This window comes from Marmota monax, unplaced genomic scaffold, assembly GCF_021218885.2.
Source record: "Marmota monax isolate L192 unplaced genomic scaffold, Marmota_monax_Labrador192_F-V1.1 WCK01_AAM20220418_F8-fsc00036, whole genome shotgun sequence".
Classification (NCBI taxonomy): domain Eukaryota; kingdom Metazoa; phylum Chordata; class Mammalia; order Rodentia; family Sciuridae; genus Marmota; species Marmota monax.
In genome coordinates this window covers 14320199-14347880 of record NW_026694491.1, presented here as the reverse complement: position 1 = coordinate 14347880, position 27682 = coordinate 14320199, and the positions used below count along the sequence as shown (strand labels likewise).

At 35.1% G+C, this 27682-nt stretch overlaps 1 protein-coding gene across 1 annotated transcript in view; it reads right to left on the bottom strand.

Annotated features, from left to right (window-relative positions):
- Positions 1-22681: 22681 nt before the first annotated feature.
- Positions 22682-27682, bottom strand: part of Slc6a15 (solute carrier family 6 member 15) — a 48952-nt gene continuing 43951 nt past the window's right edge. The window contains exons 11-12 of the mRNA XM_046419344.2: positions 25141-25303; positions 22682-24020 (exon numbers count right to left, since the gene is read on the bottom strand). Of these exons, the coding sequence (XP_046275300.1) occupies positions 23640-24020; positions 25141-25303 (544 nt within the window). The 3' untranslated portion in view covers positions 22682-23639. The remainder of the gene's footprint in view (positions 24021-25140; positions 25304-27682) is intronic.

Sequence of the window (27682 nt, the reverse complement as noted above, 5' to 3'; positions counted from 1 at the left end):
CCAGTGGTGCCACTTATCAGGACGGAACAGGGTCTGGCTGACTGTGGCCATCAGAGATAGTTGCATCTCCAATGACCCTCCTCTTTGCAGAATATGCATTGGTCAGCTTCCTGTTCTCTAGGGTCCTCTTAATCTCCCTGATCAGCAGATTGGGTGACTCACCAGAGGTGCAGGGCCTAGACAGGGCTATTTCCTAGGAGATTGCTCCGTCTCTGGTTATTGTAGGATTCTGCTTTTGAAATGGAGGATAAAGTAGAATCGCATTTATTTTCTGGATCCTGGCTGTCCTTAGAGAACAAGGGCAAAAGTGTTGGCTGCATTTTCCTTGGCCCTTTTACTTCCTTGACTTTGGTCTCCAACTTTTTGGTTTTAAGTACCCAGCAAGCCAGTTTCACCAATCTTAAAGAAGGAGTACCATATTATAACTTCTGTATCTATAATTTTACAGTTATTTCTTTCATTTAATTGGGGGTAGTATTAGTCTAGAAGTCAGCATTATATACTATCTGTCCTATCAGTGATGGCTTATTATCGCAAATAAACCCATATTGTTTTTTTTTGTTTGTTTTGGTTTTGTTTTTGTTGTTGTTGTTGTTGTTGTTTTAAGAAGCAATACCTCTGGAAAACACTAACTGGCAACAGTTACAAAATTTACAAGGAAAATACAAAATGAAATTAACAGAGAAAAAATACAAAAACACAAAATACAGTCCTACGTGGACATTTCAAAGGAAAAACAATGTTTTTATATTTTTAATGTAACATGAGATGTACCTGTATGTCAGCCCTACCAAAAATAAAGCTGGAGGGTATAAAGGAAGTGTTCCTGTGTGAGAGTGATCACCTGAGTCACAAATTTCTTCTGAGTTAATTTGAGTCTGATTTCATAGACTACAAATCTTCCTAACCTCCTACATTGATGAACTTGATCTGTTTTTAACTGATAAGATTATTGGTTACTGCAGTCATGGTTTTCAGAGACTGACTGAAATACTTATTGTTCTTGTGATAATTATTTACAAAAAAGTAATACTTTGCTATCCTAATTGTTGTCTTAACATAATCTGCGCCCTTGTCCAGTCACCTGCCATCTGCCATTGTGGACTTCTGGACTGCTCTGATGCTGAATGCCTTTGACTGTCCACCTCCCCACCTACTAGAGATCAAGGACTTTGGGTTGCATCCCCCTACTTTGCCCTCTTTCAGACAAAAAAGTTTGGAGATGCTGTCACCCATTTTTCCATAGAAATGGAATGTAGAAATTATGATTTGAACATAACCCTTACTATTCTGCCATTGCAACTTGTTTTTAAAACAGACATATTTCATTCTCTTCCTCTCTTCCTGCTCCTCCCTAATTCCCCTCCATAATCTCAAGGGAAACAGTTCCTGAGTACACATCCAACATAGAAACAAAGTAATCCAGACTTTAGTAATGGTAATAGAAGATCTCAGAAATGACTATATCCCAAATCAACAAATGAATTACAACTCCAGACAGAGAACATGTGGAATGTAGCTTTTGAGTCAACACTTTAAAAATCGCCTGTTCCTGCTGATGGGCAGAATCATAGCCTTTGGGAGAGGAGTCGCCTGTGTTTCTTGTTTGCTAGCAAAACATTAGAACTTCTTTTTCTTTTTTTTTGAAGAAGAAGTAGTTGTTGTTGTTTAAGTTTGATGAGGGAGATTGAGGGTTTTACGGAGGAGAATGTCTTTGCAGGGCAAGAGAATATAGCAAAGGCTGAGTGTTGTCTCTAAGGAAGTCATATTCTTTACCTTTTTTTGTGGGGGGGGAGGGTACCAGGGATTGAACTCAGGAGCACTTGACCACTGAGCCACATCCCCAGACCTTTTTGTATTTTATCTAAAGACAGGATCTCACTGAGTTCCTTAGCACCTCACTTTTTGCTGAGGCTGGCTACAAACTTGCGATCCTCCTGTCCCTGCCTCCCAAGCTACTGGGATTACAGGTATTTGTCACCACGCCCAGCTGGAAGTCATATTCTTTAGATCCAGATGTTTTACAGAAAGTCAGAACAAAGAGCACCTGATACAGTGAAATAATTTGTGCATCTGAGTTCATGGAATTGGATATATACCCACTATATTTTTTTTCTATTACTAATTTAAATTTATTTTGTATGTTTACATTCTAGGGAAGAATATTTCTCACAGTAAATAATATAGATCTTTTGCATCAAGCTCTCATGAGTTATTGGTTAAGAATAATATTGGTTACTGAGCTCCTCCCAGATTTATTAAATCAGAATTTCTGAGAGCTAAGAAGCTGTGATTCAAATGAGCTTCCAAAGTCATTCTAATCACACTAAAATTGTAAAATTATTACTATAAAGGCATAAATGAATGTTGATTAAAGACCTTTATATTCATAAATTAAAATCATGTCATCACATTTCTAGAGGCAAATCCTTCATCTTTTTCTCAGACTCAGATACTCTTCTCTGATTCAAAATAAGAAGGCAGGGAGGGGATAATGCAGAAGAGGCTGTACCTAAGAAATCACCCCCTCCTTCTCCTAATCTCTGACCCAGTGGTAAACTGACTATTGTGTATAGGACAACAGCCATCATTTTATTGCACTCATTCACATCCATTATTTATTTCAAGGTACTTTAACTTAAGTAAATGTGATATTATTTTTCTTCTGAAAGAACATCTTACAGAAGTAGGTACCCACAGTGGGTAGATGGTTGGAAAATACAGAGTAATTAATACTATCTCTCATTGACTCATAGCCCTTTGGCTGTGGTTTTTGGAAATAGAAAAAGGAAACTAAGAACGGTTGATAACATCTTAAAGTCTACATAGTAGGCAAAATATCCAATATAAAATATAGTATTTTAATATAAACTAATATGACCCTAATGACAAATTATTATTGGGATACATTCAGGCATATGTGCATGTGTCCATTTCCCTCTAATTACTGACATACAACTGCACCTTTCAGTACATTCTCATGGAGGGGCTTCAGAGGGCACTGAAATTTGCAGTGCCAAAATCTGATCCAGACTTGTGTATTAAACCTAAACTCCCAGCTCTCATCAAGAACAGTTATGTTTAAGCCTTCCCTACAATCCCTAGGCACGGTTAATATTAAACAGAGTGGCTTAAAACACTGATATTTACTCTAGCAAATGCTTTTCTTTACTGTAGATTGTGCTGATGGAGAAGAATTGCTTCTAATACTAGACTGGACTACTCAGATGTGAAAGGCATTTTCAAAGTGAGAAATGGAACTCTGGTAGCTTCAAGACAAGTGTCTTTCAGGAGGTAGAGAACAGAGTAGGCTTTGACACAAGGAAGCACATTGAGTTCTTGGAGTCTGCCCATAGGGAACTGGGTTTTACTGAAAATTCTTTGGTTAAAGGGTTCCAAGCAACATGGAACATTCCTAAACTCATCATAAAAGAACATTTTCCCCCTAATTCTCACAGGTTATAGGTGAGATTAAGAACTTTTGATTCATGCCATTTGGTCTTATGAACTTTAACCCCTCCCCAAAAGATCAATGAACCATAAGATAAGCAATGTGCAGTGATGACTTACAACTTCAGTGTTGCTTTCAGAGAACAGAAGGGGACCACCTGTTCATGAACTCATCCTAAATGAAGTGATATAATTATAATTGCCTGTTACCATGACTCAATGTTTCTGTGCAAGAGGAAGTAATAAAAGTAGACAAATTCCTCTCTACTTTGCAACAGTCACTTGGTTGTAAGCAAAACCAGAACTTCGCTCAATGGGAAGCCCAGAACTCCTCAGTTTTAGGAAAGGGGGGAGAGAAATTTTACAGAGCTGGGGCCTTCTGGGAAACTGAGGCAACATGAAGATTACTGCTTCAAAACCCAATTATTGCAATCAAGTCAAAATGATTTCAGACATGTCACTCAGTAACTAAGAATGAATTTATTGAAGGGATGTGAAAGGGGAAAGGAGAGGAGAGACAATTTGCCTCTCCTGCACTCCAGTTTTATTGGGGATCCCAGGGAATTTTCCAGAGAGTCCAGCCCAGGTCCAATTCTAGACTTTGACTGACAGCAAAGTGACATCAGCCTTTCAAGTTGCCACTGCCATGACAACTATATGTCCTGTTGGCCCATCCTGCTTGGTTCTAATTGGATTCTTACAGATTTTATTGTTAGGAGGAATTATACTTATCTTCCAGAATCTGGTCTGTGAAAAGAGTCACAAATACCCCCCCCCCCACACACACACACAAAGTTACTTGGGTTCCTCATATCAATATTATTTCCTGGCTGCATTTCCTTTCAGATAATAGGCTGTTGGCTGAGGAGTATAACCTATCCTGTCCATTTAGGGCAGGCAGTGCTGAAGGCAAATATTTTTTGGCAAAGAAAGCATGTGAGGGTCAGCAGAGTGAGCAAATTTTATAGAATTATTCTCTTAACTTAATGTTCCCACCATACTCATCTGTCTTTCCCCTAATAGAAGGAGCTATTTTAATTAGAATTAAAGCCTGAAACCTATAGACACAGAAGCTGAATATATTTAAGACAGGTTAGGGGTAAATAATAAATAGACATAGGAATTTGGTCTCTGCCTCTGTGTAACCTTTATTTCTTTAGGGAAAAAAAGTTAAAATTATATGAAGTCTAAAATACCTTAAATATACAAAAAAAAAGAAGTTTTGGAATAGATTAAGCAAGATTAGCAAATCCTTTATCGTTATTCAAGATGTATAAATGGAAGTACATGAGGGTTTATTATTACCCCCATCTTCCCTATGTGTATTTGAAAATTATATAATAAAAGCTTCAAATAGGTTTTATCCCAAAACACATTATCACTTTTGTTTTTCACAAACTCTAACATAGTGACCTTTTGAAGTGTTTTCCCCCTACAGTAATGTTTGGCCTTTTATATGTTGACATTTCTGTTGAAAATATTGTAACATCATACTGAGGAGGGCAATGGTCCAGAATCTTTAGACCATAACCAGTAAAGCAGCTGTAGTGAGTTCTAGTCCATGTTGGAAGTGGGAGAATTGAAAAGGAATTCTAAAAATATTCACTCCCAACTGATCCATTTAGCTGAAGAAGATACAATTACCTTCTTTCTCAAACATAATATTGGAGAATGAGCTTTGAGGAATATCAGGGGTGAGTCTGCATGTCTCTGTGCTCAATAAGTTGCCAACTGTCTCTTCTTGGGAAAGGCTTTTAATCTGATGAAATGTTCTTCTTCCATTTTGACTCTGATGATATGTTCTTTCTCCATTTTGTATTAAAATATCTCTTCTTTAAGAAATGATGGAGCTAACATATGGTAGCACGGCATCAAAATTGTCCCCCCCCCCAATCCAGGAATACTGTCTATTTTTTACCTACAATTTTATATTTCATCTTATATCCTTCCTTTAATCATCTGGTTCTCTATTTTCTGTTTCTATAATAATTTTTCTTTTCTATTTTATCAAGTTCCATTATGTTAAGCTGTTTATGCTATAACATTATTTTCTCATCATTTCTTAATCATAATGGATTCTGGTTACTATTTAAGACACTTGTTATTGCTCCTTACAGTCAAAGATAATTATATATATATATATATATATATATATATATATATATATACATACACATATAGCCTAAAAAATATATATATATATATTATATATATATATATATATATATATATATATGTATATACACACATATAGCCTTTCTCATTTATACTTATATAAACTTGTCTTCCACTATTTTCTTGAATGCAAACATAATTTATCACAGTATGTGTATTCCCATTGCAATGCTCATTTCTAATTAAATTCATCACTTTTGGAGATTCTCTTTGTTTTTAGCTTTGACATTATAGTATGATGATAAATAAATAGTCAAGAAAATAAAAACCACACTAGTTTCTTCAATAGAGAAAATTTAACACAGATATTTAGTTTAAAATGTATTGGCATCTCCAAATATATACTAAAATCAGGTAACACAAAGAGAGTGAAGGGAGGAAACAATTACCATCCTTAAGGTTGGTGTAAATCCTTAAGGTTGCAAATTTGTAAACTAAGAAGCTTGGAAACACACTCCTGTGAAGCTGTCTAGGTCTTCTTAGGCAGCAATCAATTGGAGCTGAAATTCCAGAAGTGTGGAGGAGAGGTCAGTCAGCTGGTACATAGCCCCTGGGGAACACAAGTGGCTGTCAGGTAGGTGTGAGTACCCAAGGAACTTAGATCCAGTGCTTTGCAGAGATTGAGGTCCAAATCTCTAAAGACAGTGTTCTCCCCAGATGGAACTGGTTCCTTTAAGGAGACATATTAAAGCTATTTGGGGAAGGATCTGAAAAACTGAATAGTGGGACTAGGTGCTGCCCCTGAATGAGGAGCTTTTGCTGGGCAGCACTGTCAGGAATTAACCCTATCATTATGGAGTTCAGAACAGAAATGTGGGTTTGAGATGAGAATACATACATAAATTATCACCCTGATGAATGCTTTCTGCTGCTGTACACATTTTTCTCCCTATATTAGAAGATCCACATAATAGAAATAACAGTGTTATGCTCTCACCTAAAAAACATTTGATTACCCTTTATGCTTATGAAGATATGCTCATCTACTCCTAAAAAGGGCAGACACAGAATTCAGTCATAAAATACATACCTAAATATTGAATTACTTTCCAAATTCATTTACAGTCCCAACCAAATATTCTGTAATCTATAGTATAAAGTTATACACCCATGATGATTCTTAATAAACAATAAGGATAACAACAGAATGGGTAACAAGGTAATTGGTACACAGACCATATCACTGCATAGTATGGAGAAGATGTGCTTACCTGCTATATGACTTGCTTATGTAACCAATATATTGAAGCCAGTCAATATTAGGCCCTGGTTTCCAGCATTTGCTGGTTTCTGTAGTGATCTGCACTCACAAAAATGGGAATGTCAAGTTGCTGAGCTGACATTACGGAAGGCAGAGTTGGGACATGAGACGTGTCACATGAGCTTGCTCTAGCAGCCATTGCTTTCATAGTACTGGAAGCTGGAATTACACCTGCCCATTTGCACTCCTCATGCCATTGAAACAAGAGTCAAAGAGGACAGTCTACTTGCTGGGGTGAAAAACCATGATTAACAAAGATGAATTGGAGTTGTTGCACAGTGGGTCAAGAAGTTTGCCTATAATCTACGAGACTCTGTAGGGACTGCTCACATTCCTTCTATGTAAATTGGTAAAACTGATTAAATATTAGAGCAAAGCACAACATGAATGAAAAAAAAAAAACTAGCAAACATACAAATGCCATGAATCAGATCATTTACCAATAGAGGCTGCCAGGTAAATAACAAAAACCAGCTTAGACTCTGACAGAAAGCAAAGTACATATGAACAGTGCAATGGATAAATATCATTGACTAGTAAGTGTGTGTGTGTGTGTGTGTGTGTGTGTGTGCGGTACTGGGTATCAAACCCAAAGCCTGTTGCATATACCAACCAAGTGCTTTAACATTAGACTACATCCCCAACTCTAACTTTTAATATTTGTGTTCCCAAAATCTAACAGTATTTATGACATTTTTCTCAAGATAAATTTAGCAACTGAACAAAATTTTTCTACAAGGATAATTACATAAACTATCATTAAACCAGCTGATGTCTTCTGAAATATATTATCTAATCCATTAATGACTATGTGTTCCAAATAAACATATGTAAAAGATACAGCCCCCAAACAGGGATGACATTAACTTTGCTAGCCTAATAAAAATAAATAAATAAAAACTTCTGAGTATTCCTATTCCTGATTATAGATTCCTGAATTCCTCCCTTTGATTTTCATTATATTGATAGCAGGCATTCTACAAAGCTCAAGATAAAACAGTCATCTTCAATTGACTTCACAGCAGGTGCAAAATAATAACAAACCATTAATTTCAATACTGAGCTTGAAAAAAGAAAACACCAAACCGACCACTATGTATTGTTTGCAGATTCTTGATAACATCCACACTCTTCAAAGTTTTCTCAAAGACTGAAGTGGAAGGAAGTCAAAAGCCACATTTCCCTGAATCCCAGGATAGTAGGGCAACGCAAAAATCTCAGGCAAGTGATGAGGTGATGTTTATATATGAATTGACCCCAAAACCTCATGTGTGAGATAATGCAAGAAGGTTTGGAGGTGAAATGATTGGGTTAAGAGAGCAATAACCTAATCAGTGCATTAATCCCCTGATAGGAACTCACTGAATGGAAATGGTAGGCCGATAGGATGTGGCTAAAGAAGATGAGTCATTAGGGGTATGGCCTTGAAGTATATATGTGGTGATCTGAGCTTAGACTCTCTGTTTCCTGGCATTGATGTCTTGAGCTGCTTCCCTCTGCCACACTCTTCCACCATGATGTTCTGCCTTACTTCAGGCCCTGAGGAATGAAGCCTGCTCTCTATGGACTGAGACCTCTGAGCCCCCAAATAAACTTTTCCTTCTTAAAATTGTTCTTGTCAGATCTTTTGTCAGGTCACAGCAGTGAAAGAGCTGACTAAAACAGGTGGGAAAGGAGGGTCATTCTGAAGTATCTGTGGGCAGGTGTGTGGGTATTAGCAGGCAAGCAGCAGGTGAAAGGTACTTTGGCAGCCACTGAGAATCCTGTGTCAGTCAGCTTTTCATTACTATAACAAATACCTGAGATAGTTTATAAAGAGAAAAAGTTTATTTTGGCTCGCAGTTTTGAAAGTTTCAGTCCATGATTGATTGGTCCTATTGCTTTTGTGCCTACAGTGAGATAACAAATCATGGCAATAGCATGTGGCAAAATGATTAACTTTATAGTCAGGATGCAAAAGAACGAAAGAGGAAGAGGAAGAGGCTGAGGTCCTATATGACCTTCAAGAGACCAGAAGACCTTCCAACAGACCTCCATCTTTTAGAGTTCCAGTATTTCTCAATAGTGCCACAAGCACACGACCAAGCCTTTATGATAGGGACTTGTCCACAAATGGGGGATTTATCCAAACCATAGCACATCTGAGAACTACCCACTTTAGTGTTCTATCCCTTGAGATCATTCATGGAATCTTACCGAGGCATTCTGGGCTCCTGAAAATGACTGGCATTGGTACAGCTGGAAGCCTGAATCTCTGTTGACAATTGCCTTGCTTACTGTCATTTCCCAACTTCCAGTAAGTTCCTTTCTCAGTCCTAGCAAGGGTTTGGAGAGTCTCCAGTTATCCCTTTCAATCTCTTTTCTGCAACACACTAACAGACAATCACCTATAAATGACAGAGGATTCTATCACATTTATCAGATTCTTTTTCCTCATAAATAATGTGAGGAAATTTGATGAAACAGAAGGAATAACAAACAAATAAACCGGCAGAAATGATCAATATTTGTTGATGTTTCTCTGAAATTACTGCAAGAATTTCCTAGTCACAGATATCCTTAGAGATGGATCAGATGAATGTTTATCAGAAAATACTGAAAAAATAATGTTGTTTTAAGATTCTGGTAATCACATCTAAAATGACTTTTAATGCTACAATACTTTATTTCTATGAACCATCACATACCAATTGAGGAGTTGGTATTCTGCAATATGATGAAATTGTTATTAAATTATCTAAAATGTGAAAGAACAATAGTGGTAATCTTATTAGTAGCTCACATTAGCACTTTAAAGTGCTTTGAGGTACAAGCTTCTGTAATTCCCTCATAGAACATTCACTATGAAAGTATTATTCTGTAATTCTTCCCAGGCTTCCAGTTATTTTCAAACTATATAAAAATTACCTACTAATGTATACACAAAATACATAGAATGTTTCCTACAGGCAAGACCCTATGGTATGCATGTATTTTGGCATGTACCGAGAGTGTACCTTACGTGCTCTTTGATTTTAAAGAAAACCTCAGTCATCCAAAATCCTCCATTCATACACCAGTCTGTAACTGTAGATTCTAACCCCACATTATATCTCAAATCCATCTACTCCTTTTCCTCTACATTATAGTCACACTTGCTAAGCGATTATCTTAATCATCCATTTAAAAACAGTCAGGGTTGCTGCTTCTTTTATGATAAAAGCCAAATGCCTTTAGGCAGCAAAGTCCTGCAAGGTAGGACGCAGGCCATGTCTCAAACTTTATCCCTACACTTACCCCTGCCTTCTCAGGGCTTCACCACTTTACTCTTATTTCTCTCTCCTTTCTTTAGCATTTGCTGTTTTATTAAATTCTTCCATGTGCCTTTTTAGGAAATCTTTATTTTGAAATATTTTCAATATAAATGTTGCCAGATAGTATTAAGCACTCTCATTTTTTCCCAGATTAGAACACTTGTCCTAACCATAGTAAAATAATCACAATCAGGAAACCACTACCAATCAAATATTGACTAAATATTATCGTCTAATCCACAAACCCTATTCAAATCTTACTGATCTTCCCAATAGTATGCATTAAAGGATTAGGATCCAATCCAGTGTTGTATGATACATTTAATTGCATGTCTCCTTAGACTTAAGATATCTGAAACAATTTTTTCAGGCTCTTCTTGTATTTCGTGTCTTTGACAGGTGTGAAGAGTATAAGCCAGTTGCTTTTTAGAAGCTTTATATTGATTTTATACATGTATTCTCTTCAAAAACATCACAATGAGTAATTCTCATTTCACTTGTGATGCCAAATTTTATAATTTGGTTAAGATAGTGCTATATTCCTCCACTGTAGAATTAATTAATTTGTGTATGCATTAGGTAATAAGGAATTTCAAAGTATTTTGTAGAAATATAATTTGAAAGTCTATAAATGTCCTATTCTTCATTAATCTTTCATCCACAAATTTTTGCATCCATTTATGATTCATGCATTTATTATCACTGTGCTGGTTGTCAAATACTTAACTTCACAATTCCAGCATCCCCTTTACATTTTTATTAGCTGGCATGATACTTGCCTTAGAGTTTACCATTTCTTCTATTATATATACTGTTGCTTCTTTATGTATATATGCCTTGTAGATTTCTATTTCTCAGTGTTACAGATGTTACTATCATTATTTACATTGATGTTCACATTCTTCCATTTTTGGTCTGTGAAAACCCCTTCAAAGTTGTTGCAATATCTTATTGACATATCTTTATTGTTCTTTGAGCACTTTCTAATTCCCAGCCCAACAAATTGTCCCAAGATCATCCTTGTATTTTCTCTGGCCAAGTCCTAGAGTCAGTCCCTTCCTCAAGGAACCCTGGTGAAGAATGGTAATTATAAACTAAGATTTGATTGCTAGTGTGCACATTTCAAATGGAGTATCATTATTTATTCATTAGGCTATAGAGAAAGTTGGGGAAAATAAATTTGTGTGTGTGTGTGTGTGTTTATAAGCATACACATACTTCTTTATATAGTTATCTATAATTTACTTTATAAAATTATGATTTCACACTGCAAATTCCAATTTTAGTCTTCCTCCTTCCTTGTTTATAACTGCATTTTTTTTAATGATAAGAAATTTGGCTTCTTTCAACCTTCATTTATTTACTTATTTTCTCCCTTCCCCTGTATTGTATGTACCAGTCTTTTAGCAGTCTTGGCAAAAGCTCAAAGTTTATGGAGAGGAAAAAAATGACAAAGGAAAAGGAAAAAAAAAGTAGGAAATCTCACCATGTCTTTTAACTAATTCACTTTCATCCCAGAATGCCTAGCTCAAATGCAACCACCATATAAAGTGGGCCCTTTTCACATAAGAACACACAGATTCTAAGTAAAATATTAGAAAATCAATTACCTTGTTTTTAAAATGGACTTTTTGTTCCATGCCTGCATCAAAGTTTTGATGCTTTATTTCAGGAAACTTGTTAAGATCTCAGATTCTGTAAGACCTGATCTTGCCACCTACTAACATTGTGAAGTTAAGCAATGGATTTTCATTCTCAAGTATAAAATAGAACTCATAGTACTGAACAGCAAACTCATACATAAGTCCTGGGGGAAAAAGATAAGATTGCAATTGTAAAGCTATAACCAAGAGCTTTACCTGACATGAGGTAAGCACTTAATCCAAAAATGTTGGTTGTTGCTGAAATATATTTTGAGTAACATTATTGCTACTGCTATCAATCTCAATTTTTGTAAATAATAGTATTGATACTCTCCATATTTATTTTCTCCAAGAATTTATGTATTCTAAAAATCATAATCATATATTATACTGGTGCCATTAAACTTGCTGAAGGAGAAGATTTATAGCAAAGAGAAATGCTCTCACACTTTTGAGCATATTAGTCAAAATAGCATGAATAAATTTATTTTGCTAGCTTATCTATTACAAGGAGGTTCTATTTATTTTCAAAGAATATTCATGACGTTTCACACATGCTAATACCCGCCTTCCACACATACACACACCTGCACACACAGGTAAACAAATACCTAAGCAATAATAGAAACATAGGTTGACTCATCTTTTAACTATTTTTATTTTAATAAGAGTATTTTCAAAGTTTTTTTTTTTAAACTAATGTCCAGAATTGCTTATTTTGGTTTTATTATGCATGTTTCATTTAGAAAAACAACACTTTTAATGGTTGTTTATCTGTTGTTGTTTTTTTTTTTTTTAGAAATCAGCAGTGTTCATCTTTATCTATATTTACAAAAGTTTTATTTCTACATAAAAAAATTTTTTTAAATTACAGACTAGTAAAAGTGTAGAATACAAAGCTTTAAGTGAAAAAAAAGAAAGAAAGAAAGCATTTTACACACTCATACACCTTCCAAAGCTCTAATTATTATTGTCAATTTACTTGGACATAACAAATGAAGATACTTGAAAATCTTATTTTGATTTGAGAATGTGCTACTGCCATCTTGTGGAATATTCTTGAATGACAGTGATTTTATACTGGTTTTAAAGTGGTGAGGTAAAGATTTAAATGCTATGATTCAATATTCTTTCTTCTATTTGTTTATTGTTTGCTTTTTAAATCATTTTTGTGAATATAAAATATTTTAACTTATTTGTAACTTTCTGTTTTCTGACTAATCTAAGTAGGTAGAATTTTAATAAATTTCCTTCTCACATAATGTCCTTTAAATATGTATCAAAAGTATAATTGTATATTTAATGGAAAACTGAAATATAATGGTTAAGTATTTAATCATGTATAAAAATATTCATTTTAATGTTTAAATTGTGGCTGGTTAACACAAGTGGAAAAATTGGATAAAGAGTATAATAAAATGTCAGAAGTCTATAAAATTAGTTTTATTTGACATGTATTATTTTAGGTACAAAGCATTCCACATTATTAACCCATTATGTTGGAGCACACCAACTTTTTGAGTTAAATACTGTCTTGATCCCTGACTTGAGATTAGAATTTGAGGGCATGGAGAAGCTATGTGTATTACATGGTACCAGAGGTACTAAGGTACTATTTGAGCCCTTAGGCAACCTAGTTTCAAAACTACTGGTTCTCAGTGATCAAGATGTTTATACAACAATCTTATATATTTATCCATGCTCCCTAAAAGAACCTAGAAATTGTCATATTATGCCCAGTAAGATCACTTTAGGGAGTTTTAACAAATTAAATAGGCAGACTAATTATATCCTATAATGAATATATCTATCAGTTTTCTTTTGTTATAACAAAATGCCTAAGGCTATGTACTTTATAAATTTTTAAAAAAGACTTAATTTAACACACAGTTTTGGCGTCTGAATATCCAAGATCTCTTCAACCTCTGGTGAAAACCCTCTTGGCGATATCATATTACCTCTGACTGCCTCATGGTAGGAGCACTAATGAGGAAGGATGATCATATAGTGAGATGGGAAGCCAGAGATACAGGAAGCGTCCATATTTGCTTTGTAATAACAACTACACTCACAGGAACTAATGGCCATTTCAAAAGAACAACATTGATCCCTTCTGAGAACAGCAGTCCCAATTATCTCCTGTCCAGATTGTACTTCGTGAAGTTTCCACCATCTCTCACATCACCACACCCTGGGACCAGACTTCCCACACATGAACCTTTAAGCAGCTAACCACATTTGTGTTAGTCAGCTTTCCATTGGTGTGACTGAATACCTGGTAGAGACTACTTAAAGAGGAAAGGTGTATTTTGGCTCAGTTTCAGAGGTTCCCATGCAGGGTCAGTTGGCTTCATTGTTTCTCGGCCTGTGGTGAGGCAATACAGCATGGCAGAATAGTCTAGGAGAACAGATTTGCTCACCTTATGGCAGCCAGGAAGAAGAGAGAGCAAGGAAGGAGCTGGGGAGGACATACACCTTTCCAGGACACATCCTCAGTGACCTACTTCCTCCAAGAAGGCCCCATCTTTTACAGTTTTCCACTATCTGCCAATAGTCCGATCAAATATGAGCCCATTGATGGATTAATCCTTTGGTGAGATCAGAGCCCTCACGATCCAGTCCCTTCTCCAAAACTTCACCTCTGAACATTTTTGCCTTGGGGACCAAACTTTCAGCACATGAGCCTTTAGAAGACACTTCATATCCAAACCATAACAACATCCAAAACATATCAAAGAGTGTGGGCATTCAGATAAAGCCATGTTTGTTCTCCTCTGATGTTTTCTTCCAAGTTATCACATCTCTTTTTTTCTACTGCTCTCTCTCTCTCTCTCTCTCTCTCTATATATATATATATATATATATAGATAGATAGATAGATATAGATATAGATATAGATATAGATATAGATATAGATAGATAGATAGAAACATTATATATAAAAAATGTTTCTTCCATGCCAAGTGCTGATTAAGTTCTGGAAATCCACTTCTGAACAAAACAACACTTCTTAATTTGGGGAGCTTATAGGCTAATATACAAAAGAGAATGTGAATATAATGCAATGAGTGCTGCTGCAAAGGTAGGCAGAGCACTAACTAGGACAACCAGCCCTATAGAAGGAAATACCACTTAAACTGAGAGTTAAAGGATGGTGTTTTGGTTTGGATGTGAGGGGTCCCCCAGTAGCTCATGTGTGAGACAGTGCAAGTTTAATGGAGAAATGATCAGATCATGAGAGTCTAATTCAATCAGTGAATTGATCCCCTGATAGGATTAACCTAGTGGTAACTGAGTGTGGGTAGAGTGTAGCTAGAAGAGGTGGAGGTGTGCCTTTGGGATCTACATTTTGTATCTGGCAAATGAAGTCTCTCTCTCTCTCTCTCTCTCTCTCTCTCTCTCTCTCTCTCTCTCTCTCTCTCTCTCTCTCCTTCCCAATAATCATGTGAGCTGCTTCCCTCCAACACTTTTTTCGGTCATGATGTTCTGCTTGACCTCAAGCCCCAAGGAATGAAGCCAGCTGTCTATAGACTAAGACTTTTGAAAGTGTGAGTCCCCAAATAATCTTTTGCTCCTTTACAACTGTTCTTGTTAGGTCTTTTAGTCACAGCAGTGAAAAAGTTGACTAAAACAGATGGGTTGATTCTAGCCAAAAACTAGCAAGAATGAGGAGTGGAGAAGAATGTGGAAACAGAAAATAGCATATGAAAGAAATTGATTAGAAGGAATTGAGAATAGTCAAAGGACTGTAACTACAGCAATAGCTATAGAATGTGCTAGAAGAGAGATTTGCTGAAGAGTAACATATCATGAAGAACAAAGGCTTTCATCTTTAGGAGTTTGAACTAAGGAAAAGCAGAACCTAGAAAATATGGTAGTGCTTCAGAACGTGTAAGCTTATGTAAAATCTGGAGTTTTACTTTGCGTGGCTTAAGGCTTTCTTTAATACACCACTACTACCAAGTTATTTTAAAATAAAATGTATTTTTTTCTTGTATGTAGGAAAAAATATGAAAAATTTAAAAAGGTCAACATAATTGAATCTTAAAAGAAAAATATAAATAAATAAGGATTTAAATGTTGCTTTCCTAAGTGAAAGTAAGCATCAAGAAAACTGATATAATGTACTGATATTATACAATCTGGATATTAGAAAAATACTTTGAAAAATGTCTTATTAAAATAAAAGTATTTAAAAGATGAGTGAATTGATTTTTCCATTTTAGCTTAGACATTTATTGTGTGTGTATTACCATGTGTAGAATGTCATGAATCAACTTTGAAAATAAATAGAACCTCTCTGTAATAGAAATGCTCACAAAATAAATTTATTCATGTCGTTTTGAATAATATGCTCAAAATTATGTAAAATATAAATTTTTTTACTGCTAAGAGCAATAATATAGTATAGATTTCATAATTTTACTTCACTACTGAAAAGGATTTTGGTCTCAGTTCTTCAAAATCCAAGTTAACCTTGAGAATTCATGAAAAAAGGCACATAATGTGGCCATGTTTGACTAATCATTGAAGGACCTCTCAGCAAGGTAAAGGAAAGCAAGAGCTCACAAGTCCATTTCTTTATCTGGTCTTATCTGTTAATGTTATTAACAGATAATGTTATTACAGGCAACACTTTGTTTTCCCTATTAAAAACCAAAAATTCATCTACATATGAATTATTTCTTCCTCTCTGATGACTATGATGGTCAGACAGAAATGTAAAATTTTCTTTAGTCTATTGTCAAACCATTATCATTACCATTATTTTGTTCAGAAATAGCATCATTTAATGCCAAAAATATTTTCCCCTCTAACCACAAATCTTTTATGGCCTTAATATTATCTCTAATTATATGATCATAATTATGCCTTAATTGTAGACAACTATTGAATTTCTATGAAACTATCTTCTTGTGAAATTTCAGGTGCTTTCAATTGAAAGAATCAAGGCAAAATCTCAAAGTAGTGCTTATTGTCACTAAAGGCATTACAAAGTGTACTTTTCTGGTGAGAATACCAACAATGCTAAATACTTCTATCTACAACCCCCATCCTAGAGGTATTAGCTCACTTTGCCTGAAAATGCAGAACCAGTTCTAATAGTCTAATTCAAGCAAGCTGAAGAGTTGAAAAATTGAAAATTTTGAACAATTGAAGTTTATCATGGAAACTATTCTGTTTTCTAAAAGACTCCAGAGTAAACAAACAAGTAAACAAGAAAAGTGGATCAAAATGTTGCTGTTTGTGCTATTGGGATGACTGCCACATTCACCCAGAAGATAGATGTTTCTGCTTGTTTGGTTTAAGATTTGTTTGAATATGTAAGTATTTTTTTAAGATATGGAGTGCTGCAGTCTGGCTGGGCACAAAATAACTGAGCTACCATACACCTTGTAGATTCAAACAGCAACTCTTTATTCTCGAACTGTCATCGGCACTCTACACGCACATTCTGCGAAAATCCACACACTCCACCAGGTTCTGCATACCAAATACTCTCTGAATCCCGGGAGAACTCAACGGGAACTCAAGGAGCGGGCTCCTGAGGCAGCAGGATATGCCCTATTCCCAGCAGGATCAACCCTAAACCCTAAACCCGGATCCACCCTGGTCCTTGAGCAGGGTCACCTTTCTCAAACATTCATGCAATGTCACTGCAAATGACGTGGGTCCAAGGCAAGCCCATTTCCACAATGGAGAGTCCTCCCTCTAAGCAACATTGGGTAGGCTGACAAGGAAATTGCCATGCGTCATTCCTACTTGGCTATGGCTCTCAGCAGTGGAGGAAAAGGTGAAATATTTTGGGATTGGAAAAAACTCTCCATGTTTTGTGGCATGAGTTATTATGACTCATAGTTGTAAGTAATACAAAATAGAAAATAAGTCCTATATCATGATATTAAGGTACATATTCCATAAATAAATCAGACTTTTTTCTATTGAAACTAAATTCTATAATTAGTTTGATATTGCCTTTAGTTGGCAAAAGAAATGGAGAGTAGACATTAATATTTAGAATTACTGCTTGCTTGCTTGATTGGTTGTCTCTAGTAACTCAGAAATGATATGATTAAATCTGACAGGAATGATTTTAAAAGGTTGAATTCAAATTAGTCTACCCTCCAAAAATGGATTAAGAAAGTATTCAGTGAATAATTAAACGTCTATTTGAGTTATTTAGCAGAGATTAGGCTACACAGGTCTCCTCTTATTCAGGGAGGCTATCTTCATTTTTTTCAATTTTGTCAGATATTGATTTAACTAACCTCAAATGTTCCCATAGGGATCCTTTTACTATTTTCTCAATTTAAAATGAAGCTTTAAAATAAAGTGGAGAAAAGACATATTCCTGATGATAGCATGAGAGAGTTTCAAGGGGAATAGTCACAGGCCTGGCATCTGAATCTGTGAATTCTGTTGACCTTGTCAATGATTAGGGTAAATGCTAGTGATGAAGAGATCAAATGAATGTCACATCATTACTGTACTTGAAACATGTAAAAGTTACTCCATATTCTCAGACCAGGGTACAGCAAGGTACCATGTTTTACTTTTTTTTTTTCTTTTTGCACGTTTTCTTTTAAAGGGTGCTGAAAAAAAAATATATCTAGTATAATGGCCTTTGCCTGAGAAAGTTCTATTCTCAGAAATATGTTAATCTCTTCTAAAGAACTTTTTATTTACCATCCCATACAGCTGAATGTACCAGGGTTTAAGAGTCATTGATAGAAGAATAGCAGCTGGGATATTACCATCAATGTATGGAGCATGATTTCTCTTATTTACATATAGCGCTCTTATTTATGTATGATACTACCCAGGCATCACATGGCACTTTTCTTGCTGTTGATATAAATCAAGCATTTTCAGTTTTGGTGGTAATGATAAAAAGAACACTGGTGTTTAAACAATAGTGGAATCCCAAAGGAATTGAATTTAGAGCAAGATAATATCTTGGTCCCTTTTTTGCTTTTCTTATTACCTCCACATGACAAGCATTCTTAAGATGAAGTATTAGGTAGGAATGCAGGTCTTAAAACTAAATAAGCCAATTTCGGGGTCTGTCATTTGAGGGGAATAACATATAGAGTATATTACTCCTTTCCTGAAGTATATAGGTAAAAATATGCTGCACTCAGCTTATGGAATATTAAATATTTCTAACAGATTTCTATAGTTTTATGTGTTTTTTTCTTTTCATGAAACTTTTATGGCTCAAGCATTTACAACTAAATTTATTGAAAAAAAATCTACGTAATTGCTATCATTGATATTGATTTTATTCAATAACTCAACCAACTCTCTCCTTTGAGGGCATTCAGGAGACATAATAATTACAGAATAAACTCAAAAGGAAAAATATTTTGTTTTTCAAGTTTTGTTATTACTAGTAAATCCAACTTTTCCATACCAACATAATTATTCCCTAATTATCAGATTGTAGCATCTTTATTTTTATTCTGTGAAAAACAAATTAGGATTAATAATTCCTTTGTCATTTTTTTTCTTTGTTCTCACATTTCCTAACCAAGAATGCACACCAAAATAACTCTAAATAGAAATTAAAAAAAAAAAAAAACACAAGTCATGCCCTGCCCCTAAATCCAAAAGGAATTGCATTCAGTAGTTTAAGACTATGAAAGGACACAGGTGACCTGAAAACATCATAGCTTAGAAGAATTATGTACTGATACATAAAGTTTAGTTTATGTCCTAAACTTTTTGGAATCACATACATATTTGAAGATTTAATGAAAAAAAAGTAATGCACCTAAAGTGTTCTCATTTACAGGTGGAAGCTAAAAAAGTTGATCTCATAGAAGACAACAGTATAGTAATGGCTATAGACTAGGAAGGACATGGGTAAGGGGGAAAGAGAAGGACGTTTTGTATAAAAGCTACCAAAATGCAGTTGCATAGGAGAAATGGGTTCTAATATTATGCAGCCCAGTAGGTGATAATAGCTTGCATCTTATTATAAATTTTACAAAGGACTTGAAGAGAGCAGTTCATAGGCTCCAAACACAAGAAATGACAACTTTTTGAGATGGAAATGCTAATTAGCCTGATTTGATCATCATACATTATATCAAGTTATTACAATATATTCCATAGTGTGTTTAATTGTTATGTACCAATTAGAGATAACTTTTTAAAAACTGAAAAATTAAGTTTAAAAGTGCACATAAACACAAATATGTGGAAAAGCAAATATACTTTCATGAAATTATATCTATGACCCCATTGCATCAAGCTATTGGTCTCCCCCATGACTCTCACACGTAAGGGTGGGAGCATTTTCTTCCTCACCCTTTTAGTCCACTCTGAAAACTGCATTAGATTTCCTGCCACTCCAGAGCCTCCTTTCCTTTCGAAGGTCATAGACAATTTTGGGCTGCTTACATTAAGGGTAAGACTGGGCCAGAGTGTATGGAAGTAGTGGAAAATAACACAAAGACAAAAGTCTCAAATTTTAGAGTACAGAGAAAGATACTTAAAACCACTATTTTTTGATTAGACACTACAGTGCCTGAGAAAGGGCACATAAGGGCTGCACTGGTAAGGCAAGTAAATGAAAAGATGGACAGCATTTCTACCATAATCGTCCTCTTGGCTTACTACTAAGAATAAAGTATATTTTTAGTTAATAGATGCTGAAAGAAAGGGTGAACAAACCGACTGAAAGAACATTTGAAGAGGGATTCCAGAAAAAAGCAAAAAGGAGAGGACCTTGTTCAAGTCTCTGAATTCTTTGTCCTCATTTCCTCCTCTGCCAAGTGAGAATATTAGAAGGGAAGGCATTTAGATTCTCTTCCATTTCAAAAATATTATTCCTAAGTTCTTCACACTATTTTTCTGTGAACAGAAAGTTGGAGATCTATTTGCTAGTGCAAGGCAGGTACCCAGACTCTTCACCATACCACAAGGAAATGAAGTCCACACCTTGTAGAAATCTTTCTGTTCCCACATTCCCTGCAGCAGTATTCACTATAACCAACATATGGTAGCAACCTAATTGTCTATCAAGGGATAAATGGATATAGAAACTGGAATATATATACACAATGGAATATTGTTCAGCTCAGTGGAATAAAGCAGACACAGAAAGACAAATACCACAGGATCTCACTTATACGTGAATCAGAGAGTAGGGCAATGGGCTGCAATGGCAGGGGGTGGGGGGTAGATGGGGAGAAGGAATGATACCACTGATTATCAGTAATGAGCTCTGCTTTCTTTTAAATGTTCAAGTTGAGAGGCAATGTTTATACATTACCAAACGTATAAAGCAGGTTTTATTTAAAAATAATAATAGTGGGCTGGGAATGTGGCTCAAGCAGTAGCGCGCTCACCTGGCATGTGCAGGGCTTTGGGTTCGATCCTCAGCACCACATAAAAAATAAAATAAAGATGTTGTGTCCACTGAAAACTAAAAAATAAATATTAAAAAAATCTCTCTCTCTCTTTAAAAAAAATAATAACAGACTTTTGAGGGAGAAGAGTATTATAGCTGGTGTACTGATGAAAATGCCTAATACTAGTGTATTAGGCAGATAGGCAAGGGTTGAATCCAGAAAATGGAAGAATTGAAATGGTAATTCCTTCAGAGCCCTTCCTCCCCCCTTATTATGATAACCTGCCCCTGTTCCAACCTGTTGCTGAGGTAACCTGTCCCAGGGATAGTCCCTCCAGACCAGGAGTTGTTAATTATAGCCCCTTCCTGCCCAGATCACTCCTCCCCTCCCCACCTTTTGGCCATCCTACCAAGCAGGAGAACAAAGGAAGCCTAGGACATATAAAAAGGCAAAACACCCTCGCTTCTTGGGATACCAGGATACTAGCTATGGCTCCCCTCTCCCTCCTGGGAAAAGTCTGTTACCTCTTTTTTAAATAAACCCTGTTTTATATGGGTACCTCGCTGTGCTTCTCTAATGTTACACTTCAACACGTTTTTTTTAGGAAGCAGAATTTGTCACGGGTAGCCAGTGGTATCACTGGTACCCTAAGAAGTGAGAGTATCCTGTCCCTTTTATACATTTTAGACTTTCTTTGTTCCCCAGTCCTCTTCCCCCTTATCTCTCTCATTCCTGCTTACCTGACTAGGCCCAGGAGATGCTGGTCAAATGGCCAAAAATGAGAAGCAGGTGGACAAGGGGAAGGGCCTAATAGAGTGATCCAGCCAGGTAGTAGCCCAGGAGGCATTAACAATTCCCTATCTGCAATCTTTTGGGAGGGGTCCTATAGGCTGGTAATCTGTAGTTAAAGGGCTCTGGAGATATTAACATTCCAATCTCCCAGGGGTGGTCTCCAACTTCCCATTTTCAAACTGGCCTCTGTTTTCTCAATCAGACCTGATTCCCTATCTACATGGACTGCCTGTCTTTAATTCTTGCTTCAGTAGGACAAAAGAAATAAGCTTGCAGCTATGTAGGATGAATAAGTGCAGGCATGTAAAGGACCATAATTAATAATTTTGTATTATTTTCTGAAAATTTGCTACATGTTAGGTTTATCTGCTTTAACTGTTATCAAAAAATGATAGCTTCATTTTTCAAAACTCACAACATTTTAACTTCAGAGACAGTTATTTAAGCAGGAAGCACTGACTCTGTGGTATACATGGCTTCCTGGGAGGCTATAAGTATTTTTCAAAACTCATGAGGTTATACTAAAACATCATCTCTTTATATTTCCTGTGTCCCTAAAGTGGTTGTAGCCCTATTAACTGCTTTATTACTTCTGCTTGGAATGCAATGTCTAATTGTTATGAAATGCAAGATAATCCAGTTCAGGTGATTCAAGGAAAATCAATGTGAAAAACAAACACCATTTTTAAACTTTGTTTATTTGTAGATTAAAGTGTAATGCCATACAATTTTAACAATCACTTAAAAAAGGATTTTTATTTGCATAAAACAGAAGCAAAACAGAAATATACGAAATAAAATGCCATCTTGCTTCAAGTTTTCAAATCAGTACTTAGAGTACCAATATACATCTATATACATCACAAGTATATTATATAAATATACTATGAGTAATCTTGGAACCACAATAAATATCAAGTAGGTTTTTAGGCACACGGCATAAGAAAAATGCAGAGTCTGCATGATTCTTGAGAGTGCTGAGTGACTCATTCTTGGATCAATTTCACACATATATTTTACACAAAATATACAGCCATCACCTACCTGACCCTCAGTCATCTCTAAATCTGACCTTTCATCCCAGCATTAGTGCCTTCTCACTCTTTGATACTATTGCTCTATACAGCTATTACATAAGAAAATATTTTGCAGTTTTCTTCAACTAAATGCCTAAGAAGGTATCAATTCTACCAAAATAAGTACAGCCTATCTACACAATATATTCATAGAAATGTGCAGAGAGGCACCAACTGATGTAAATGCTCATTGTGATATTAGGAGTTACCCTGAAGGCAAACCTACAACTTTGAAGGAATACCATTTTCAATTTGCCAGTACTATTAAATCCAGAAATTATTTGAAACTGAGGTAACACCTGTTTTTCAGAGATAGAAATACTTGATATACACCAAAAGTACTTTAAAAAATCCTGACACACATGGACCTCAGTCATTGTAAGCTTTGTCTGTAATCCTTTCTGCACAAATGTAAACCAAGGAATCCAAAGGAATGCTCTAGCTGAACTGACGCATACTGTTAGGATTAAAGATCACAGCCCTGGAACACCTGAGAGCGCCCTCTGATAAGTGAAGCCTAATGCTTCTCTTAGTAGAGCCAATTTGTTCATTGATAAATGAACCAAGTACAGCCTGCTGATTCCATCCAGCTACAAGTCAGATTCTGGCATATCTGGCATATCTGGCATATCTGCCATCAAATAACCTATTCCATAACGTCCATTGGGAGCTGTATCCAGAGTTGGTGATCCACTCTGTTTTCGATAAATATTTTTACCAAAATTGGGAGATGACATTTCACTTGATATCTTTCCATGAATGAGGCTTGCATCATCTCCCTCTAGGTTTACAGGCTCTTTCAGAACCCTTCCTCTCTTATAGGTCACAGATGCTAAGTTACCAGAACTATCATCTATGAGGTTGCAGCGTCGAACAATGAAGACTACTGGGACGGGAAGTATTGCCAGGACCATTAGAGAGATACAGACAATCATACCCCAAGTTGGATAATTCAGAAATTCTTCAGATGCCTGTGAAAGTAAAAAGAAAAAAATTCTTAATATTCTAACATGTACATACATCAAAAAAATATATTTGTCTCAAGTTTGTAAGCAAAGAAATCTAGGCTAGGTTTGTGACTTGCTTTTGTGCTAGAAAAGTGTGGGAGTGACATTCAAAAACTTCCAAGACTAGACCCTAAAAGGCTTCCAATTTTTGCTTCTATTTCTTAGAGTGCTATCCTGAGCTCATGATGCTTCGAGAAGGGCAAGAAAGAAAGACCACTAAGAGAGCTGGCTCTTCAACCTGAACACAACTGTGTGAGTTAGCCGACAAAAGATTAAAAAAAAAAAAAAAAAATTCCGGCTCACCCACAGAAGTGTAAGAACCAATAAATTACCATAGTTTTCAGTCATTAAGTTTTAGATTAGTTAGTAATAGATAACCTGTTGCATGTACCAAGTTATCTTTCTAAAATCTGAAAATCTAAAATTTCAAGCACATCTGGTGCCAAAGGTTTTAGTAACAATAGCAGGCTTGATCATATTTCAGTTGTGATGTGGTTACTATTATATAATTATTGACCATACATAGTATAAGGACAGAGTTATCTTGGAAAAATAAGCACTCTGATTTTATAACAGTTAATATATATCTCATAATTATATCAATATGTACTTAATCACCTTGAAAACAAATATATAGATAGTCAATACTGACAGAAATCAGTTACAACAATACTTTAAAATTTAGTTATTTAGATTATGTTTACCAAGCTAATGTGTATTTTCATTGTTGTATAATATCTGAAATATAATTTAATAAAACTATATAGAAAAAATATTTCCAGATTAACATGTTTTCTGGAGTTAAAGCCTATCATTATTAGTTCATCAATGTTCACATGAAAGCATTTGCTTCATCAAGGACAAGTTAGTGATTCCCATGTGCTAAAAAAAAAATTCACAATGTCTTAAAAACAACCTCAGATGTTCAGGGCACCTAACATAAATCTTGAGATCCCTGAACAAAAACAAAAGTAACACCATTAAACATCAAAAAATACTATGAAGAAAACAAAAGATGAAAATCTCTAAGGTGGCTTTTTATATACTTTTTCTTAAAACAAAACTTCTTTATTTTGTGTTTTACCTTATCTTCAATCCATGCATTATAGCCAGGAGGACTTAACCCCATGTTCACGATGCTAGCTATTAGTAATGACAATAACATTAGAGGAGAAATATATTTCCACATATAGTAGTAATATCTGCTGGGAGCAAAGCCCAGCATATCTTTTAGATCTTCTATAAACCTGAATAAAAAGAAAGAATTTAATTATTCCTCAAGTTAACATAGTTATACCAGAAAATGTGCACTATATTAATGTTTGACAGAGATTTAACTGTGAATGCCTTGTGACATTTACAATAAGTCAAAAATTCATATTAGAAGATGACTTATAAATTAAGAATATTTATAAAGTAAAATTAAATCAGTTAAGTACTTCAATTTTCATTCAGTGAAAACCCTCTTAAGCAAGTTATTGAAAAGACTCCTCCTATAGATAACTTTCTATTTTATGAGCACAACATGTGCTCAATACATGAAAAAATCATTATATTATTTTCACATAGTAATAACTCCTTGCTATTATCAGATATCCCTCATTGGTGTTCACATTTTCCTTATTAAAAAAAAAATAAAATAAAATCCTTTTCACAGTCTGCTTGAATTGAAAGAAGTTCCACATTGTATCTAGCTGATGTATCTCTCAAGTCCGTGTTTAATTCTAAGTTTCTTCTCTCTTTTTGTTTCTTGCCATTTTCTGATAAGTCAACTGTGTTCTTTGCCCCAAAGTCTACCAGTCTCCCCACAGTGTGGTTCACAAGTACATCTGACTCCCCATTTCTTCTAAAATATAGTTAGACCTAGAGTAGACATGGTGTTTTGTTGTTGTTGCTTGTTTGTTTGTTTGGAATTTTTTAAGTCAAGTTACTGAGGTATAGGTTACCTAAAATAAAATTTACCCACAGTGTTTGATGGCAAGGCTGTCATGGCACAGAGCACAAAGCCACTATATAGTACTCTGTTTCTCTTTATACAGCTAATAGTGAATTTTCTATAGACATTCTGGATGTCTAAAACTAGTTCTTGGTAAATTCTTTACAGGGATCATAATAACAATGAATGTTCATAATTATATGTGGTCACTATACTAGAATATCAGTTTGGCTAATTAAAAATAGATTGCTCTTTCCTTTAATATCATAGATGATTCAAACAACATCATATTGTTCCAGAAAGTCAGATGTTTCCCTGAGAAATGATTTTGCTGTTTTATTTTTTTTTTGTTTTGTTTTGTTTTGTTTTGGCATGAATGATCCTTTTTCTTTCTTTCTCTGGAATAATCTAGATTGGGGCCTGGTGCTGGCCATTATGCCTATTTTTCTGTGTGCTGAAAAACACTCAACAACATTCAAATTGTCACTTACTTCAGATAATTTTCTTGAATTATAGTTTTATATTTGGTCTGGCAAATGATTTTTATGTGTATGTGTATATATTTTGAGTTAGCTTTCCTTTTAACTATGATTCTATTTGTTTTTTAAATTTTTCCTTCTTTTTTATGTTCCTTTCTTTCTCTCTCTCTTTTTTTTTGTTTGTTTTTTGGTTTTGGGCAGTACTGGGGATTGAACCTAGAAAAGCTCAACCAGTGAACTACATTCTTATCCCTTTATCTTTTTATTTTAAGAAAGGATGTCTCTAAATAGCTCAGGCTGGTCTTAAACTTGGACTCCTCCTTCCTTAGCTTCCCAAGTAGCTGGGATTACAGCCATGTGCTACCACCTGACACTTCATTATTTCTCCTTTATTTAAAAATATATTCCTCTTGGATTGGGATTATAACTTGCCTGGCATGTGTGAGGCACTGGGTTTGATCCTCAGCACCAAAAAAAAGTAAAATAAATAAAATAAAATCATTGTATCTATCTACAACTAAAAATATTAAAACATATATTCCTCTTTGCTATCACCTAATTCTCACAGAATTAACATTATGCTTACAGTTTTATGTTCCTTTTAATTTGGTGTACATTTCTAAAGTGTTTTTATTTTATTCACAATTATTTCCTAAGTTCCACCTCTCTGTTTCAAATCTTTCTTTTTGCTATCATTTTTTTTAAAATTTTAAATAATTCTGATATTATGCTATCCTTTCATAGTATCTAACAACTTTGAAAAATTATTTTAGTTTGCTTTGAAATAGCACTGGTTTTTAATTAGTTTTCCTGTGTGCCTTTTGTTATCTGCAGGGATAATCATTATACTCCTTTCCTTTTTTTTTCCTTAAAATAATTGTTCTTAAGACTCAACCACCTTTGAATGAAATAAATTTTCTTGAATTTTTTGCAAAGAGAGATGAGTATATTTCCTCCTTTTCTGCAAAGTCATCAAAGATTGCTTTACAATGCCTCAAATCTACTGCCTCTGCTCTCCACCTCATGTTTATCTTCTCTTTCTTTTTTACATCACTCTATTAAATGAGGATTTTGATTCCATCACATTCTCCGCAATGCAGTGTTTGGTCTTGAAAGAGAACTTTAGTTTGTTAGTTTCGAGAGGTTTTGCTCCAGCATTGATGATTTTATTGCATTTTATCCCTTTGCAATTCTTAAAATTAGAGCAAGGA